Below are 21,857 nucleotides of genomic sequence, written 5' to 3'. Positions count from 1 at the left end.
GTGTTAATTTCAATCTAGATCATATTTTGTATTTTTTATGATTTTTTAAAAATATGGTACACATGGCTGAAAATGTGCTTGTTGTGACTAGATAACTCTTACCCCTGTCTAGTTCCAGTAGAGTTATCTCTCTTAAATGCAATGGAGTACCTGGTTATGTCATTGTCAAATTGACAATCTAGCATTGTTCTATATGACAGTGTGTGACATGCATGCCCAAGTAGGACAGAAAGTATATTTATTTCACAAAACATTAGCATTGAGGTATATGGAAAAACAATTGGTACCGTGATACCAACACTGCTAATCACGTGATGCAAGAGGCTATTAAAGAGTCAAGGGGAATGAGTGTAATTGGAAATTTGAATCATTTGATTATTGAATTGTTATTAAATTGTTATTCATCGAATTGCAACCTTTTTGTATATATTGACCATCTAACCATCGGCATTGCTGACTGGGGGCTCGGATCTTTGCATCTATCTTTCGCTAGTTGAACTTCCAACTAAAATCGAGCCTGGGTGGAACTTCTGTAATAGTTTAAATCAAATGTTGGGAGCACCCCACCCCAATCGTAACAACCCTCGCATACTCCTTTGAAGATAAATCCTGTAGGTGACTTCAGACCGAACAATATCGATTGTTCCTGGTCTATTTTAAAACATGTACCAGCATGCTTCATTTAAAATGAAACAATTATGATCATATGGGATTGCCAAGTATGTGGGTTCAAAATGGAAAGTACTGACTGCTTTGAACACCTATGAATGGTAATGTGTTTATATTTCTTTAATTTTTGGGGGGTCTTATTACATCTATTCTTTATTGATCTTTATTATTTATTTTATGTATCTTTTGCTTACTCAACGTTAAATTTGTCTTATGTCTTATTTGACCAGGAAGTAAATTAAAGCACTTTACAGAACTCAAATACTGCATGAACACATATGGTCAATGTCATCCCCAATTGCTTGTATACTAGACTGTTACATGACATTTATGATTGATGGATACATGGATAAGTATAGTGATGAACACATATATGAGTGAATGGTGGAGAAAAAAACAGTTAATATTGGTGATGAAGATATAATGTGGTCGTATCTACCCTCCCTCCCCAATTGTTTTTAGCGAATAATGGAATTACTATGTGAAACCATCGATCCATCTACTTACAGCTACCTTCCTACTTATGAATAAGACAACTTTAGATATATTATGATTTTATAGCACGAGTCACATTTATACAAAATGAAATTCATCTCCAGTTTCTGATATTACAGTAATTCCATATGTGGCAGTTTACGTGTATTAGGCACATGTTTCTGTCTATATTTTTCCAATCTTTAACTTTAAATACGACACATTGCGCAATAGCAAGTATGTATGTATGTATGTATGTATGTATGTATGTATGTATGTATGTATGTATGTATTTATGTATGTATGTATGTATGTATGTATGTATGTATGTATTTATGTATGTATGTATGTATGTATGTATGTATGTATTTATGTATTTTTGTTTTTATGTATGTATGTATGTATGTATGTATGTATGTATGTATGTGTGTGTGTATGTATGTATGTATTTATGTATGTATGTATGTATGTATGTATGTATGTATTTATGTATGTATGTGTATATGTATGTATGTATGTATGTATGTTTGTTTTTATGTATGTATGTATGTATGTATGTTGTATGTATGTATGTACGTATGTTTGTTTGTATGTATGTATGCATGTATGTATGTATGTATGTTGGATGGATGTATGTATGTATGCATGCATGGATGGATGGATGGATGGATGGATGTTGGATGTATGTATGTATGTATGTATGTATGCATGTATGTATGCATGCATGCATGCATGCATGGATGGATGGATGGATGGATGGATGGATGTATGTATGTATGTATGTATGTATGTATGTATGTATGTATGTATGTATGTTGGATGTATGTATGTATGTATGTATGAATGTATGTATGTTGTATGTATGTATGTATGTATGTATGTATGTATGTATGTATGCATGGATGGATGGATGTATGCATGTATGTATGCATGTATGTATGGATGGATGGATGTATGTATGTATGTATGTATGTATGTATGTGTATGTATGAGCAGGACAATACGAGATAAATTCATTGTTATTATACATCCCAGAAAATTTAATGACATTCATTTTCTTTATTTTGTGTCCAAGGCTGCATAAAAATAAAGCGTAAATCTTAAACCGTGTCGGGACCCTTACTGATTAGGACGATCTATCAATGGGCTCACTTGTGTCAAAAGGTAGGTGCTATTTGAGTTTTAGACCTCGAGCTATACTTTTGAATAATGTTTATCCCACTGAATGTAGCCTCATTATCAATTTCAAAGGTTGATGTTAATATTTCGTTACCTGTAAAACGTAAGTCAAACACGAATCTTTGTCATTCTATTATTTTTGCTACATAATACTTTTCATTAACTCTAGAGAAAGAAGTAAAAACTGAAAACAACAATACTCAAGTAATATATAAACTAATCAAATTGCCAATCATGCAAGCACGCCAGCCACAAAGCAAGCAAACAAGTAATAAGTTAAATGATGCGATAATATCTAATAGGAAAGACTTTCGTCTAGGTCTCAATATATTTACATGCAAGATGAAGTTGAAGCTAAAGAAGATCGATCAATGAATCAATCCATCAGTTAATCAATTATATGATCGAATGATCATTCAATCAAATAATCAATTTATGAAGGACCGCACATGTAAATTTGTAAATATCATAATATTTCTCAAGAACAACGCACGTCCAAATATTCGCGCACTTTCTTTTTCATTTTTTTCGCATCGAGAAAGAAATAGCAACAATTCACACTATTCATTTCTTTACCTGTATCCGTAGTTTTCGTCTATCGACCTCTCAGCATTCTCCCATTCTAGTTTCCTTCTGCTATCAACGCAGTTTTTGTCCCCATCTCTTATGATATCACATCATCTCTGCGTATGTTTCTCTACCTGCCAACATTTGTTTCACGTAAGCTTCTGTCTCTCTACCTCCTAAGATTTTCCTAAGTTTTCCTCTATTTCTCTCTAAATATTCTCTCATCCCTGATTTTGTTTCTTTTCCCAATGTCTTATTAGCCAGACCATATCGTTAACAAAGTCCTCGTAGTCAACCTTTCCCTTTGTAAACTTCTAATTTCCTCTTATTCTAGTGTACGTCTGTTTGCCTCCCAGCACCCACTAATCCCCAGTTTATGTCCCACTGCTTCAAAACATTTTCTCACCTGTAGTTACTTCTTTGCTTAAACAACATTTTCTTGTTCATAGTTGCATCCTCTACAACCCTATAAGTTACATTACGCCAGAGTTCCTGTTTATGTCTCAAGATGTTACCAGTTTCCAAACTTGCCTCTCTTCATTCTATCGCATCAGTTATCGTATCCATATAATCCAATATTATTCTTACCACTTACAGCGTATTTCCAACGTCTTTTAAACTGCAGCCCCCCCCCCTCCAAAGTTTCGTCATTCTGTCTGCGAACTTCATTTACTCGTAGTCGCTATTTCTCAATTTGCCAATATATTTTGACACTTCATAGACTCTTTTAACACACACACACACACATACACACACACACTCTTGCTAAATCTGAAGTGGTAAGCACGCCAAGGTGTTCAAAGAGTTCAAAGAGGTTCATCTTCATGTGTCTACATTATCTATATTGTAATAATTCCATGATGACGATGATGATGATGATTCCTTTCTTCTGTCAGATGAAAGTTTTCCCGATACAAAGCCGAGGACGGGAAACAAGGTCTATACAGATGTAGGAGGTATCAAGGTGTATGTTATTCGGGGAAATGTATTTCAAGAGCATGTAGGTATTGAGAGAGAGAGAGAGAGAGAGAGAGAGAGAGGGTGTTTATTGTATTTTCTGTAAATGTAATTTTTAACGTTTAGCTTGTAAGTTTTAGTTTATTAATATTTTTCAGTTTGTATTTTAACTATGCGTGTAACAAATAACAATTGTCCAAACTATGTACCTGCTTAAAATCATTGTATGGTGATATACCTATCTCTCTATCTCTGTAACTGTACTGTTATATCGTAGGTATTGATTTCAGTATGAATCATTTATTTTCTAAGAAAGGTAAAACGTGATTACAAAGAGTCTAAGCCCTTAAAAAACACATCAAAATAGTTGTTCCGTGTTTACGGCAAAACGAATATTCTTATCGCTGTAGGACATGGGGTTTATTTTCTCACCCATGCGACAGAGAAATCTATCTGTTTGGCTAACCTTACTTTTCTATTCTTAGTCTTGTGGTCTCAGTCAGGTCGTCTCAGTTATAGTGTCCACGCAATAGGAACTACTTTAAAAGAAGAAACTCTCATAGTCTTCTTTTGTGCCTGACTGAGTTGCTTTTAAAATCAAACAACAATAACAACAACATCAACATATATGTAACAATAAAAAACCGCCCATACAGCAACTTAAAGTCTGTTCAACTTTAAGTACACATTATACAAAACATTTTGAGATTGACAGACACACACACGCGCATACGAAGTGGTGCTATTTGGTAGTATGCTAAAAACTATAGTTTGTTTCACACATCATGGTGAATTTTATCCTATTTACAGGCCCAACTCAGGGTCAGCGTCATTAAATCATTAAATGTAGCTAAAAGTACTTAATCAGTTTTAAATACTTCATATAGGCTTACTGTTATCTACATTTAATGACGCTGACCATACACGTTATTGAGCTACAGATAGGATAAAATTAGCATTACTGTTTGGAACGCACAATAAGAGAAAACTTTACTCTAGGCACACAGGCTATAAACATCAAAGACTACACCATTTCTAACTCTGTCAAGGGCTACCGCAAAGACTGCAACAACTAGAAACGTGTTAAGGTCAGACTTGCTTTCTTCAAACATTGTCAAACACCCCTATTACGACTCTATGGTCACAATTTTAAGTAGCAGAACAGAAGTAAAACCAACAAAATTTATTAAACTTAATACACAATTTAATTATAAAAGTTATTAATGACAAATGCGAGAAGAGCTTACAGTATTATGAAATTAACCCAAACTAGTCCTTATATAAAGGTCTATAAAAGTTCAAAATGAATAAAAAGTTCCTTATAAATTTTAATACCGGAAATGTACAGGTCCTCCAAGAACCGTGACGTTTTTAAGATAGCGTTGTCCAGAATCCCTTCCAGTAATTTCTAACAATTCCAGAATAATATTATAGTCCAAATAATGAGCACTTTCTATTTCCATTGAACTGTCCACACACATGCTTTTCCTCTCAAAAAATATTTAAGTACAAAATAAAACACGTATGCAGACTTACAACAGGAACCGAGTAAGTGTGACTGACTCCAAAAATCGGAAAGAATCTGATTGCTTAATTATCTCCTTATATACACCGTATATTGCGACGGAATCTCCCCCCCCCCCCATAGACCCCACGTGACAACATATACTGCTCATTTTACGTCGGATTGGACCCATTCACGTAACCTGTCGGAACCAATGGGAGGTTATATAATTATTATCGAAACATCAAAATTCCATCAGTTACTGTTAAATTACGTCCTAGGCACCATTTTAAGTCTTATCAATAATTATCAGCACATACGTAAACATCTATTTATAGATCCTATGCAATTTATTGGCCATCTTGACAGAGCCTGATCGCGTATACAAACTTATAACATAAGATATTCTATACAGTTTACAACAATGAATAAAAATTACGAAAATTAAATAAAATCATATACCGGGAGTTAAAAAATACAGATAAACCTAACACCCCTAAAAGCCCAGTTGAATTAAATATTGTAAACAAATGGAAATGTCTACACTTACCAGTCAGAGTGGTTCATTCATCAGTCTCCACGTTATTCCACAAGATTTCCGTGTAGCGTATCATTACACTAGTAATAGCAACACTTGCCATATTTCCTTGAAAGAAAATATTAATGTACAAGAATATCATGAATTATAAATCTCCGCCGTCACTACATTTAGAACTGTGGTAGGCTATAGCCAGTATTATAATGTATCATACCGTTGCCTACCATAGAACTTTCTCCAAATTAGTACTAACGATAGTTACAATCATCCTTATAAAATATATTAAGCACTTATTGTTATTTTAATATGTCTTCCATCGATTAAATGTGATAATGCAGTTATACTGGTTTTATATTTCTATTTTCTCATGCGTAGAACCTGTTTATTTAGAGTCGACCGGTTGCTAAATCGCCCTCATTAAAATATTCGCATAAATGAGCAGTATTTTGAACAACAATAGTTCGTGACTCAAGACGATCGATGCGCAATACGTTCAACACCCTTGGTTTTTTTCCTTTTCTAAGAACGAAATATATAGCTTGATCCTACTTAGATAATTTTTCAGATTTTCATAAAAGAGTACAAATCCTAATGACCTTTATATCGACTGAGAAGCAATAAGTAGAAACTGATAAATAACTGGGTTTTGAATATGTCAACAAAATAGCAAATATACAGAGTTATTTTAATCTAACTGGAAAAAAATTGTGTGACAAAATGATCTATGTACCAAGACAAGGAAATACCAGTCACGGGGTTGCATTTGTCTTCCACGAGGTTAATAATGTACCCCCGGAACTGGTTTTTTCTTGTTTCGGTGCAAACCCCAACCTATATTCTTTTAATTCCCACTCTTGCATCAGGGGTCTCATGATAGTGAGTCCGTCTCTTCTTCTGTCCATCCGAGATGTGTAACTGAATAAAATGCTTCGGTATTTCTGTAACAAGCCATTCAGTTAGCTGGTTATGCTGAAATAATTTAATGTATGTGATATATATATATATATATATATATATATATATATATATATATATATATATATATATATATATATATATATATCAAAAAGAGATCTGTTGATTTGTTGATCTGCACTACTTTGTCTCAATATTCCATGTACATATTTATGTGAAATATTTTTAGTCTTTCTTTATAATAATCTCAAATCGAGGAAATAAAGAAATTTATGATAACCACATTGCTGATCTGCTTGCAAGTTCTGATCCTGTTTATCTAAAATAATTAGTGATGACTGATTTATAGAAAGATAATTAATAATTTCTTTAACAAAATTATGCATGACTTAGTTTGAAATAAATAAATAAATTATGCAGGCTGACGTGATGATTTGGGGGATAGACAGATCCATGGACTTAGTAAAGGGCCGTTCATCCAAAGCCTTACTGAATGCAGCTGGTGATAAGTTGCAGGCAGAAATTAAAAAAAAGTACCCAGGAGGCCTCACTTCGGGAAATATTGCTGTGGTCAATGCAGGCAACTTGAACTGTAAAGAGATTTATTTTATTTCCCTGGAGAAATGGAAAGAACAAGTTACACAACAGAATGTATGATCTTTTTTTGAAGTTTCGTTATTCAATGACATGAGTAGCGATTGCATCGCAAAAAAGTCTTTAAATATTAAATCCACATTAAAAATATTTGCTATAACTGCTTTAATGCAAGAGTCTAGAGTAATTCAAACTCCTTTGTTGTGTGTACGTGTGTGTATATTCGACCTCGTGCATGTAATGGTCAGGAACTTTAGGAGCAAGTTGTAAGATTCAGTAGATATATTTAAAATATAAATAAAGATGAAATAAAAGAAAATGAAAAAAAAAGTTTTAGGGCTGTATGTTTACACATTTTTGAAGCAGATACACTCGATGATCACCTATTCTATTAATATAAAATAGATGTGTGTAAATTTGTTCGCCAATAAAATAACAGTGATTAGTAACATCAATCGATATATTCATATCAAGAATTTTTCAACAAGTATTTGACTATGTCTTTGAAAAATTGCAGTGGATTGGACCACACCTTTTCACAACGCTATCGAGGGTAGAAATTACAATACAAAGGCTTGATGCGTGTAGATAGACGATTTCTTTGATCCCTATTAATAAAAATGTAAAACTTAAAACTAAAAAATTAATAGAATTAAATTAACGATAAATAAAATTAAAATACTGGTCTTGGTTCAGATTATCAGATGTCCTTGAACAGGTCCTATGGAATATCATATGGGAGTGCCTGAGTAATGCCAACAAGTCAAAGTTCGTTTCAATAATCACTCCCGCCATCGGATCTGGTTTCCTAGGCTACCCAGCGGATCTTGTTGCAAATAGTACGTTTGAATGCATCAGGGAGTTCAGTCACAAGCACCCGGACACCACTCTGAAGGCTGTCACTATTGCAGTTTACACAGGGGACAGAGAAACTTACAAAGTATGAATTTGTAAATTAATTAAAGATTTGAGTATTGCAATCTTCCATACATATACTGTTTAGCTTCTATTCCAATATTTTATACAATAATATTTTGAGTCCAGTCAAAATATTAATTTGTGATACCGTGATAATGGCAGATAATTATGCCTAATATGTAATATTTAGAAAGCAATCTGTGACCAATTTTGATGGAAAACCGCCCAATTGAAAATGTGCAAAATAAAAAAAATAAAAAAAAATAAAAAATAGACAATAGCTCAAACGCATATCTTATAAGTTTAAAATTAATTAGAATATCTAATCATAAAATCAGTTAAAGTCGGAGATTAAATGAAATCTGTACAAAATATGTACGCTGAAGCAAACGACAAGACCATACAGGTATAATTCTGTAGTTTTATCAGAACTTTAATACTGACATTCATGGTCTTAGACTAACTAAATTGTCTTTCAGAAACAAATTTGCCGTTCCATATTTATTGTATCTGTCGGAATTGTCATTTTGAACTATTTAAATTCCAGACATACACAGCACATGCGAGAAGTATTGCTTGTCCCGGCAGTGGTACGTTGTCTGTTTGTCTGTCTCTCATTTAATTTCCTACTGACAAAATATATAAATCTTTGGTGCGAGACTATGTTAATGCCACAGAAAAACAGAACACCTTTATTCTTTATTTCAATTCTGAAAAAAAATCTCTGACTCCAATGAATGAAAACGTATGCGGTTTGTACGCCAACCAAATGCTGAAGTTATCTTTTGGGTATATGAACATTAAGTTCCATTGGAAATTAAGTAGTGTTCTAATCCATACAAGGATGGGTGTGTGTGTGTGTGTGTGTGTGTGTGTGTGTATCCATAACAACTGTGTGCATCTAATCATTTGTTTCAGTTTCATTTGCTAATTTATTAGAAATTACAATACAATGGATTCTTTTGGGAGTAATTTGGAGCCGACGCAAGTGTAAATAGAAAACAATTATGGAAAAGAATCATCACGACGCAGTAAAGATCTGTATACATTGTCACGTTTTCTTCTGCCATCAAGTGAGACTGAAGTTTAAGTTCTAATAGACTAATAGACCTAGGGTCTTGTATCTTGTATTGTAATTATAATTGGCCGTGATTCAGCGTGACCAGTATCCATTTGAACAGTTATATATTCACTGCAGGTACAGTTATAAACGTGGTGAGATATATTTAATTGATCATAGGTGCAGCTTGTTTTTGGTCACTACAGTAATCGCCTTGCTTTTGGAGTTCATTTTTTGTGAGAATGCAACATCACTGAATTGCAGAGTGAAATCTGGTATTTCGAACTCCTATATTCATTGCATCAGTATGCGTATTATCACACAGAGAGTCAGTAATGATTCTGCATACCTTCCCAACAAGTTCACATTTCTTCCTTCATCTTAGACTTTTGACGTTTCTTTCCTGTAAGTGCTCTTCACACTCGATCCGGCATGAAAATTTCGAATGACTTTATTTTTCCTTATTGTCGTCCTATAGAAATGTAACAATTTATCGTTCTATCCGCTGTATCCAATTAGATCTCAGAGAAGCAGATACATTTTTTGGCTAATCGTATTAGCCACATGTCTGTTTAGGACGAAGGGAATATACTAACCTTGACGAGCATCGTTCACATGACAGGGTGTATAACGCACACACCGACAAATAATCGGTGAAGAGGTTGTGCTGTAACTCTTAAATGTCCTTCGTAAATTAACTGGTCAAGCCAGTTTTGAAGCTTTAACCCGGAAACTTCTTTGTGAAAAATGAGTATCACGAAGCAAACATTCCGTCATCTATTAACATGCTAAAGATGCAACTGGGAACTTGTTTAAACTCTTGTGTTAAGATAATATATAAACATTAATAGCCCGTCTAAACTGCTCAGTTTGATGACACAATACGAATACACTGGTATCTAATACGCTACTATGCACAAAAAGGACCAGGCAAGGACGCAACAACATGTATTCAGGTTATTATCCTTTGTACACGTTCTCCACATATCTTTGCCTGTATTGAATGATGGTTACTGTAGTGTAATGTAGAGCTATATATTGTAAAAGTGCCTATTTGTGAAAAAGAAATAACTACAAAATACATGACTGATTCAAACAAACACAGTCAGTACTGCTTTAAATAGGAGAAAAAAAAACGTTATATTCCCGTATCTGCAATGCCATCTGCCAAGATACATTCAGCACCTCGCAACAGACACGTAGCGAGAACCCATCTCGATATGCTAAGAGAGAACATCAGTTATGCTGCATTTATTTCTCTACGTAGCTCATCCGACGGCTTTCATCACTGTGATCATACCACACTCTGTCAACCACTGAACAACGTTGTTTCGCATCATCTATATAACTGTATGACGTTACTGTAACTATTTATGGCCTCGGACTGGAAATCTTGTGGCACAAATAGATGACGATGGCTGGCCTTGCACGTATATATTGACACATTTCCTTGACTTCATTCACGCCCAGCGATTAAGCCAATACGACTATAGTACGGAGATACATAATCCATTTATGAACGAAGTTTAAAAAATCGGTATTTGTAAAGTTTTAATCTTCAAACAGCATATGCGATTACAAGTCAATTTTGTTTTATACGTAGATCAAAAAATAAATAAATAATGAGCTTGATTACAACTGGATTTACAACCCAAAAGAGTTTTTTCTTTTCTTCCCCAGATCCTATAAGATAGGGTCACTAAGCAAACCACGGTTTCTTTGAAGGATATATTGGTTCCTATATATTCCTAACTATACTTTTTGTTTTAAAATACAAAAAGGTTTCCAAAAAATCTTACTGTCCCATAATATACACTTTATAATACATGGATTATATCAATTTTGCACCCACAAAGGACACGCATTCTTTTAAAGATAAGTCGAAAGAGATACTTAGATTGATAAATAGGTCTTTTATTGCAATATATGAGATGTACAGACTTCACGCGGACCACGTCAACTCACGTAGGCACGGGGCAGTAGTTAAAAGAAACAAACGCTGTTAAATTGTGTTCTGGAGTCAATGAAAATGTATACACTTAGAAAAAGAAATGAACAAGTGATACGATTAATTACTCAGGTTTTATAACACTGTTCCTTTTATTTCAGCGGCAAGCAAGACAAGTGTTCAAGGAAATAGTTCAGTGAATCAAGGAAGTGTTTCCGTGAAGATATACACCGGGGCACTGTCACACTGGAGGGTATGACTGATTCCCTTGCCAGATAAAATAATGTTTTGTTTTTTTTAATATAAAAAGAACAATAATTATTTATTTATGTTATCACTGATATAACTTTTTTGATTCTGATTCTACTTTGAATCCGCCACCCCCCCCCAAAAAAACAATACAATTATGACACCGAGTCAAAATTAAACGAAACCGCTCAGATGGCCTAATTGTTAGAACGTCCGACTCGTATGCGGAGATGATACCAAAGACTTATAAAAATGGTACCAGTGGTATGACTGGAACATTGTTCAAGCTATGTTAAAAATTCAAATCACACACACACACACACACACACACACACACACACACACTAAATAAACGAAAATGACTCAGATAGTTTGGGTATCCTGATTCAACTATCCTAATAAAACAAGTACAAATTTAGCCCATAATGTCGTAATGCAAATAAACATGACATTTAATACTAATTAATATGGATTTTAATGATGACAGACAGGCGAGAATGCACAGTATTAAAGCATGATGACATTGAAAATGATAATTGTCTTATCCAAAACAATATAAGGAATTAGCCGGGGTCCCGAGTGGCCGAGTGGTATAAAGCGCTCTCCGTTACGGATCACTGCCATCTCTCTGTCTGTATGGGTTCGAGTCTCGGATTCGGCCAATGTGGGTATGTAAGAAAGCTTGCCAGTAGCTTCTCGTGGGTCGGTGGTTCTTTCCGGGCATTTCCCGGGTTCTTCCTCCACCATTAATACTGGCCGCCATGTACAGCCTATCGTGCGCTGAAAAATGACGTTAAACCCTACAACAACAATGACAACCACATAAGGAATTAGCAACTCGATCAAATAAAACTTAGTTCCAAATATTGTCAAATTAATTTCTGGTTGCGAACCATTCACCTAATAATTGTCGGTTAACTCTGGTTTCATTCTATTCCATTGAAGGGAGCACACTATGACTTTTCCAGTTGCACGCAGCGTATGGAAGCGTGTACGTTATCGGAGAAAAGCTAGCAATATATGTTACATATAAAAACCATTTGTTGTATTGACTCCTTGCCTTGATTACAGGCTGATGTACTGGTGTGCAGCTGCACTCCTGATCTTAACCTGAGCAATGGCGGACTTTCACAGTCCCTTCTGCAGTCAGCAGGGTCTCAACTACAGGACGAATGTAATTTGAAGTACCCACATGGAATCCAAAAGGGGCAAGTTGCAGTTGCTAAGGGTTACAATCTTCACTGTAAGAAGGTTTATTTTGGTACTTTATCATCCTGGAGTGGCGACGGTTCAACTTGCAAGAAGGTATCGGCAAGTTTGTTTGCTTCTATCAAACAATAATAAGTAATTCTGTCTGGGTTTTTTAATTAATTTTTGTACTCCAATGTAACATTTTACCTTGTTTCTGATCTGGAATGTTAACATATTCACGTTTAACTTTCGTCCAGATCGGAAATGACAGAGTTGTTTAATCTACTTCATGTACATGTCATCATATATTATTTGTAAATAATATTGGTGTATTAATTAAAAGGTATACATTTAGCTCCGAATATTTAGGTAAATATTCTTGTTAGTTTTTTTCATGTTTAGCCTTTTTGCACATTTTTAAAATATCACTACGATTTGTAATATTCTACAAAAATATGTACCAATGTTGGTGGAAATAATTGTTTTGCTTTCTATTACTTAACTGATTTAATGATATTCTTGATAGGAACTAGGTGACTTCGTTTGCGAGTGTCTGAAACTGGCGCATATATACAAAATGCAGTCGGTAGCTTTTCCCGCTCTTGGTACGGGCGGTTTGAAATACCCACCACAAGTGAGCGCCAGCATCATTCACGCATGTGTGGAAGACTTCTGCAATCAAAATCCTTCTTCTAAACTCCTTACATACATCGTGGTCTATGACGGAAGTTCTGACGGGAAAACAGTGAAACAGGTACAGTCATGTTATCATGAACAAAGTTTTGAAAGATCTTAGAGTAATTTAGCCTGATTCTATCTTTGAGATCTACCAACAATACAAATCGCCTGATTGTTCTACATATTACTTTACTTATAATATATATTAGGTACTAGTTCAATTCATATAAAGGTACAACGTATATGCTTGCATGCATGATACTTGTACAGCAACACAAGCTGTTCGCATGGAGGAAGGCTTACAACTATTCCACTCTAAGGTGTAACGTCCAAAGCAACGCACATCGGGAATAATTACACTCTAAGGTGTAACGTCCAAAGCAACGCACATCGGGAATAATTACACTCTAAGGTCAAGCATCCAAGGAAAGCTCATCGGGAATAATATTGATAATGTTTTCTTTTCTTAGACTTTTGTTTTGAAATTTTTTCTCACTAAAAGTAATTGTAAAAAGGTTATAAAAATGTAGAATTAGTCTTGCAGTCTTGCATTACATTGGTTACTGTGTTATTTACGTTAATAAGAACATATCATATTTAAGCAATATTTGTTATAAAAAGGGCAATATTACTGGGTAGTAACTGCCCAAGAGACATTACCTGGACCATGTGTTCACATGGTCCGAGCCGAAGTCTATATCCGTATTGACGAGTTGTTGCAAGCCCTGCCACTAAATCAATCTGTAACTAATAATGTTTCCATCTTATCGCTTTATTGCAAAGAATGATATTTTCCTTCATTCACTCTGCGAGTCATGCAACTTGATATACGTAACATGACATTATCCAACAATATGGATCCCGTGTGGTCACGATCACAAATCTAGACAAATGGAGTATGTAGCTTTGAATACTGAATGCGACTTAATTTTAAGTTTCGTTTAAAATGAGCACTCATTTACGATGAAATGGTTGTAAATCTCATGTCAATAATGCTTTGCAGGCATTTGATCAGGAATGGGCGAGTAGAGCGGGGAACCTTCTTATAATCCAGTCTCCTCTTCAGCCTCCCCCTCTTCTTCTTCCTCCTCAAGGTAAGAAGATATGACACTAATCAGGAAACCCTATCTATTTCTTAACACTCATAGTTTTTGTTGGTCCACACTTATTCAGTCAGTACTTTTACTATAAATAGTAAGTTAAAAGGGATGTGGATGAATCGTTATATACGATACAGTGAGTAACTTCAAATACCCTGCTTAATTAATTACCAATACCACAGTTATGATTGTAGGATACATATTGTATGTTTGACATGTGAATTACGAGAAAATACAAAATAACACACGGATATAATGTTTTACTGATCGGAAAAATTAGCTGCGAATCAAACATTCAATTATTGTCACTGTATTCAGATCGCACAGACTGCTACAATGCATCTCCACCTCCCGTAATGCCCGTTGGTCCCAGTCAGCGTAATTCTGTTTCCTTCTCATAGAAAGGTGCTTATGATTACCTCTTTCTATAACATGGACCAGTCTAATTATCATGCAGGAGCGCTATCTATCAGCAGACAATACTGATGAGCGAGCTTCATTCGTGTATTTCAACATGCTTTGTCCGAATCACTGGAATTTAACTTTGTTGACATGTGAAATAATGTTATAAAACACCGCTAACTTGTGATTGGTTCAGTTACTCTATCTGAACTGAGATTCCTGTAGAATTACATCGACCTTTTATGACCCGTGCGATACTCAAAACCGACATTTTTCTGAGGCAACGATGTTACAGGAAGAAATTACATATAACCGGTTCTGCATATAGCATATTAAATCATTAGCCAATTATTGACTTCCGTTTACAGATGGTTTACATACAAATTCAATTGAAAGTTATAACGTTTGACTATAATTCAACTAAATCAGCCTTAATGTACTATAGCCTATGTAATATGGAACGAAAGAGATATAGGACACTTGTATGGAATCACAATTTATAATACAATACAACATGCGAAACAAACCGGTTCCATTGGTACGTTCACCTACATGATCGACACTTACAGGAGGATTGTATTCTCTCTTCATCAGCCCCAGTACTAGCTGTACCTAAACCAAAATCTAAACCAAAACCGAATCGGAAAGATACCAAGGACTACTTTGCGTATCTGTATCAGTCGGACCGAAAGACACCAAAGTACTGGGAAAAATTTCATCATAAGAAGACTATCAAGGAATGGAACGGTAGCAAGGGCGATCTGTCCCTGCAGGTATAGTATTACTGGTGTAGAAGGAAACAAAATTTGTCATGCCTATATATTAATAGATTATAATATAAGGTGCCCGATATTTCCTTTCCTTTTCTAGATCTGATGAAACACTTAAATTATATATGATCAAAATTTAAAAACTTTCTTTTATTTATCCCCAAGACATCTTGAATATTTTTATTTTCTCCTGATTTTAAGGTATTCAAAGGTTGGGCTATACTGGGTTGCAAAATAAACCAACAATACATGGTTTTAATTAAGTTACGAGACTGATATTTGTTAAATAAAATGGTAATGTTTTCTACGCATATACATATGTATTTGAGATTAAAAGATATTTAATGAGATCGTTTTCGATATTTCTTAATGCAGTCTGTTGATATTTTGTTATACGTGACGCGTTGAAATATTATCATCGTGCTCCTAAATGTAACTTGACAGGTTATGTCCCATACAACCCTATAAAATTACAAATGATACTCTGTATGATCAAATATCTTATTTCTTTAAAAAGCCATGGACTAATGAACATCATCTCAATACGGATTGCCAAGTCAGTGAATAAGTAAGACCACAAATAGGTAATCCTTACTTTTTTACACTGAGATTTAATTTTTTTATTTTTAAAAAGTAGTTTACGCATACATTTATCATTGATGATATTTGTGTTTAGAATAATATACATTTTTAGATTTTTCAAGTGACAGGATCAGCTCTGAGTGACATTATACAGTTGGTAAATGATACACTAAAAGACCAACCATCCTCAGACTTTACAAACATTAAGGTCAAGGAGGTCCAACGATTGGAGAACTTGCAACTATTTGACAAGTATGCCAGCTTTCGGCATTCTCAGTTCTCAACAGCGTCCAAAACAGGGAAACTGACACCTTTAGAACATATCCACGCATGCAAGATGGGTCAGCCTCTAACCTTAAAAAATACGAAACGTGGCTGTATATTAGACCAGGACATCTACCCTGAGGTGAATGAACATTACCTTTTTCATGGTACAAAAGCAGTCACCCTAGATGGCATCTTTCAACAAAGCCTTGACAACCGTCTGGCAGGCAAAGGTCTTTTTGGAAATGGTATCTACTGTGCCGAAACACCAGCAAAGAGTAACAATTATACCGGTGTGTACATACCCTTAATCGACATTGTGGCTGTGATGATGATGATGATGATGATGATGACGATGATGAACAATGATTTTTATTTACAAAGTGTTCATGACACCGATACGATCAAAGTTATTCATATATAAATGAATGTATTCAACAGGGACTGCTGCCTGTTTCACGAAATGTTTGCTATGACTTGTATAACTCCTGACATGCCAATCGAAATCATTGTGTTCAATACCTCTGTTTTTGCTCTCTGATACGTGATGCACGATACATCCACTTTTAAATTATTGAATTATTACTAACCATTGATATTGTTAAGATCAAGCAGACCATGAGGTATGTATCATTTTGAGCCAATTTGTCATGAAGAATGTATTTCCGGGCAGTAGCACTGTGTCCCAATGGTGACCTACATTTTGACTTGAGAGTCACATGCCTATCACACTGTAATAACATTATTGTCTTTTTAGAGAATCTGCTGCATATTATTGATTGTACAGATTGTAATGAACCATTAAAAGCATTATCTTTTTCATAGATAAAGCCGGAGAGAAGAAAATGTTCCTGGTTCGGGCGTGCCTTGGAGAAATTTACATTCACAATGGCGAATGTACGAGTTCAAGCGAGCTCCCTGCAAAATATGCCATAAAGATAAGTGTGTATGCGGCATGCCTTTGTATGACTCTATTGTTGCTGACGGAGCATTACAGTATCGAGAATTTATTCTTCACAACAGATACCACGTCTATCCTGAGTACCTTATTACTTACACTTGTAGCTGAAAATGTCATATTTCATGAGTCGCGCAGAAAATTAATGCAGAATACATTAATGCCGTCGTCCATTCCACTGCTGGCTCGAAGAACTCACCCTAAATGTCTTGATATATCCATCCTAACTATATAACACTTGGTTTAATATGGGTAAGAACAAATCAGGAATGTTTCTTTCTAGAGAATGCACGTTCAAATTTATCCCTGACAATACAGTTTTCTGTATAATTATCCTACAGTGTTTTAATTTATGTTTTTTTTATATAATTATTTTACCCGGAGAATGAGGAGTTTCAAAAAAAGGATTCCCATGTATTGCTGCGTAACACCGATTCCTTAATTTATAGCTGAGTCAAGGCAAAAGTTTATAGTTAATACCCTTAAAGTATTCTTTTCTTAACATAAGAGTTTTGACAGATTTGAGGACGATCTCGGATGGAACGTTGTAACTAGGGGTGGGGGTGGGACGGTGAGAAATCTGGCGAAGTCAGTCTCATAGTCGGGTTTAGTGAAGCTAAGTTTTAAATACCCATAATTAAAGCAGTACCAAAGGAGCATTACTCTGAACCCTACCATGGGAATTACATCATTCATAAGGATATTATGTATTCGTTGTCAATATTAATCGAGTATCTAATTTAAAATAATCTCAAGCTTACACTCAGACCAGACTACACATTCGGAAGTCTGGATTGCTGATGTGAAATCACTGACCAGTCAATGAGGTCCCGAGATTCCAAAACAATTCTCCCGTCCAGGCTCAAGAGTTAAATCAAAATCCTGTGGCCTAATTGGTTAGCTATTTGAGTTAAGAATGAGTGTGTCTAAATTATAATCCTTGAGTCAGATCGCAGAATTAGTAATTATATATGAGTCTGTGAATGAATGCTTGTAAAACTTTGAGGGCAGGCATCGTCTTTTAGTTCCGAGTTTTAGCTCAGTCAACAATTTAAAAGCACGCTATTTAGGATACATTTACTAGTATATATATATATATATATATATATATATATATATATATATATATATATATATATATATATATATATATATATATATATAGAGAGAGAGAGAGAGAGAGAGAGAGAGAGAGAGAGATCATTTCAAATTAAATTTACGAATGAACTGACAACTTTCAACTTATCGTGGATTTTAGTCTGATTTGAAAGTATTCAAGGTAATGATATGTGAGGTAAAATCTCAATTTATTTCCCTGTGAAAAACATTTTGGTTCTATTTGGGTTCAATATCTACCATCAATAGTTTTTTAAAAACAATTTTGTATGCTAATATTATTGAACTGATTATTAATGATTTTAACCTCATTATAATTGTTATGTATTTGTGGGGATTAAGTGTTTAAACGAGTGTAGAGTTGCATGCATCATTGACAATGTTTATTTTGTTCGAAATATTTTAAGATGTTTCATTGTGTTTGTGATACTTTCTAATGTATACCCATTTTACTGAAAGTGATTCTTGCATATTTGTGGATAGGTCATATTCGTCTTGAAATGCGGCTATTTCGATACTATGATGCAAAAAAAAACGTAAAATACCCCCCTCCCGCCGATTGGGATGCCACTCAAATTTTTTGTTGCTTGTTCCTCTACAGGATGTCATGTCATGTTACAATGACATTGCCACTCTACAGGATGTCATGTCATATTACAATGACATTGCTACTCTACAGGATGTCATGCCATGTTACAATGACATTGCATCTCTACAGGATGTCATACCATGTTACAATGACATTTCCTTTTTCAGTCAGTAGCAGTGACAACAACATTAAAACATGATGTTCATTTCCTTCTATCAGGTTTTGATTGTGGTCGTCGCATAATTCTGTTTTTTTAAACATTTCGAGGATTCTTGTGCACCTCATCTGATAGTTACTATTTTAGAAACGGTATAGATGTAAGATCAAGATTAATAATTCATTCTCTAATATTGATTGCTCTTATGATTGTCTATTGAATTCATGGTGTTTATGCAGATAATAAGGTTATAAAATAACCACATGGACTGCAATAAAAAGTTCATTGTGCAGCTTAGCTGAGTTGCATGTCTTCTAGTTTGACATTCATTATAGATCCATGGAGTTTCTTTTTCTTCTGAAATGATTTGAAGCACCTAATTCTTGTAGTATTGACCCAGCCTTATGAATAAAACTATTAAAGCTTCGTTAAACACAAACACACACATCATTCTTGTCAATATTAATACTCGATTTAGTGCCATTGAAAAATAAGAATAAGTTACAACGATGTCCGTCTATCCAAGAGGAATGGCGATGACATTATATTTAAGATGGCCATAGTGCGGAAATACTGGATGCAAGATCGACACCGTTTTCACTTACGACAAACTAGTTATCATAAGACTATCCATTCAGGATTATTAAGACTTTCATTTGGCATTAGAATCATGGGCGTAATAATTCCTACCTTTCCTAGAAACAAAATCCAAACTTGCGTGATATATTTGGATTACTGAAAGTTATTTAGCCTGATTATTTCCCTTCAAAATATGGTTTTCACCGCATAGTGCATAGTAAAAATCCATAATGTACTATTAATATGCATATCCTAAATTTCTAAACGAACTTAAAAACTATAAATATATAAACATTACATTCAAAGTCAATCATGGCAAACTTACCTCATGATGTCATGCTGTTTTGATTGATTTGTGCGGGTGCATTCATCGATAGAAAATCAGGTGATGAAAACGGACAACTCCTTACTAAAACTGACTTAACTCACAGAAACTCAAGGCAGATTATGCAAATGTGTCAGTAGTTCATGCGAAATGACATATATACAGTTCCCCAGCTCTCATCTTACCTTGGTTTGCGTGGGTTCGAGTCTAGGATTTGGCCAATGTGGGTATGTAAGAAAGCTTGCCGGTAGCTTCTCATGGGTCCGTGGTTTTTTCCGGGGTTATTCCGGGTTCTTCCTCCATCATTTATACTGGCCGCCGTGTATAGCCTATCTTGTGCTAAAAATGCCTTTAAACCCTACAACAACAACAACAACAACAATAAAAAGAACCACTTCCTCAATTTGGCACTATTTACATGACTTAAGACAATATCATTTTATTATCATGATTCCAAAATGAAATTGCATTAAAAGTTTTTTTTAAATATATATTCCAGTTAAGAAATGGAAGTATGTTAGAAACAAATCGCGTAATATGCAAAGTATGTCTTGTTCTAAAATAGTCTCTTTACAATGTCTCTTAGAGCTGATAGTTCAACTGGAGACCATGAAACATTTGCACATATACAGTGGCATCATTGCGGTTGGTGTCACCCAGTGCGGTAACTCAAGTTGTCACCACCATTGACCTTCTTCCGTAACAGACCATGCATAATCCTTAGTAATGTCATTTTGGTGTCACCCCCTCTCATGGTGTCACCCGATGCAATCCGCACCCTCTGCACCTCCTACTGACGCCACTGCGCATGTACAATTTATACATTGGATATTGGATTTGATGACCAATGTCGGGGTCAAAAATGTACTAACAAAATGTTCATCTCATCCGTACTTTTTCAGCCTGCACAATATTGCAACTTGCGCAACATTCTCTCTCTCTCTCTCTAAAACTACAAATAAACCAACATGCACAATGAACAAACAATAGTTCAGTTTTCTTTTAGTTTAAAGTTGTACTTTTAACAGTTTCCTTATAATCCTTTTGTAGCAATATTGTAGACCAACGCATGACATGTAAGCCACTACAAAAAGCAAATTAAATCTTTTTAACTAAATGGCAGTTGATTGACTGCCTGTCATAAAATGTGTACTATCATCGGTTCCATTGGACTCGTCCTAGAACACATTTATCCAAAAAAGCAAAAAGGATAATGATTATTCTTCTTTCTAATAAGTTACGTTTGAACTTTAAGATCTTTTTTTATTGTAGCAAGTTATAGGAACAAAATCTGCAATGACCCCATGACTTTATAATCCAAATAACGCATTTGTCTCAGCAAGTTTACTGTTTTCTTTGTTGTGAACGAATGTCTTGGCTGGTAATGTGTTCTCCAGATATCATGTGGCGAACAAGAGCAGATTTTTAAAAATTCTTAAACTCTGTCACGAAAGGATTATTCACTTCTGCATTCTTCGCAATCATGCGATTAGTAGTCACACCGGTAATCCTAATGGGTCTGCCGTATTACAGTCAAGGGAATTGTTTTCTCTGTTTTTCATTAAAGTTAGATC

At 34.8% G+C, this 21,857-nt stretch overlaps 1 protein-coding gene across 5 annotated transcripts; it reads left to right on the top strand.

Annotated features, from left to right (window-relative positions):
* Window positions 1-671: 671 nt before the first annotated feature.
* LOC149797618 (protein mono-ADP-ribosyltransferase PARP14-like) lies at window positions 672-19,669 on the top strand. 5 transcript variants are annotated; one of them, XM_089962504.1, is made up of 13 exons: window positions 672-770; window positions 2,219-2,307; window positions 3,786-3,889; window positions 7,224-7,454; window positions 8,116-8,337; window positions 8,863-8,905; window positions 11,485-11,576; window positions 12,644-12,877; window positions 13,290-13,517; window positions 14,445-14,535; window positions 15,538-15,716; window positions 16,408-16,852; window positions 17,385-19,669. In XM_089962504.1, exons 2-13 carry the CDS (start codon window positions 2,286-2,288, stop codon window positions 17,750-17,752), a joined length of 2,259 nt encoding a protein of 752 aa, XP_089818630.1. In that variant the 5' UTR covers window positions 672-770; window positions 2,219-2,285; the 3' UTR covers window positions 17,753-19,669. The 5 variants fall into 5 exon arrangements, with proteins under 5 accessions (XP_089818630.1, XP_089818634.1, XP_089818631.1 ...); XM_089962508.1 differs by lacking the exon at window positions 16,408-16,852 and adding an exon at window positions 16,231-16,297 and having other exon boundaries at window positions 17,385-17,519; XM_089962505.1 differs by lacking the exon at window positions 7,224-7,454.
* Window positions 19,670-21,857: the final 2,188 nt, after the last annotated feature.

This window comes from Sinohyriopsis cumingii, chromosome 6, assembly GCF_028554795.1.
Source record: "Sinohyriopsis cumingii isolate HCF-2022 chromosome 6, ASM2855479v2, whole genome shotgun sequence".
In the NCBI taxonomy this organism is placed as follows: Eukaryota; Metazoa; Mollusca; class Bivalvia; order Unionida; family Unionidae; genus Sinohyriopsis; species Sinohyriopsis cumingii.
Note: the sequence above shows the minus strand (reverse complement) of the source record. Positions and strands in the feature narration are given on the sequence as shown.

Bases quoted from the DNA above. Each gene is read 5' to 3' on its own strand.
- LOC149797618 (XM_089962504.1), top strand. From the start codon at position 2,286: ATGGGCTCACTTGTGTCAAAAG. The intron at 3,890-7,223 runs GTAGGTATTGAG...TAAATTATGCAG, and splicing joins GAAATGTATTTCAAGAGCAT to GCTGACGTGATGATTTGGGG. The intron at 15,717-16,407 runs GTATAGTATTAC...ATACATTTTTAG, and splicing joins AGGGCGATCTGTCCCTGCAG to ATTTTTCAAGTGACAGGATC.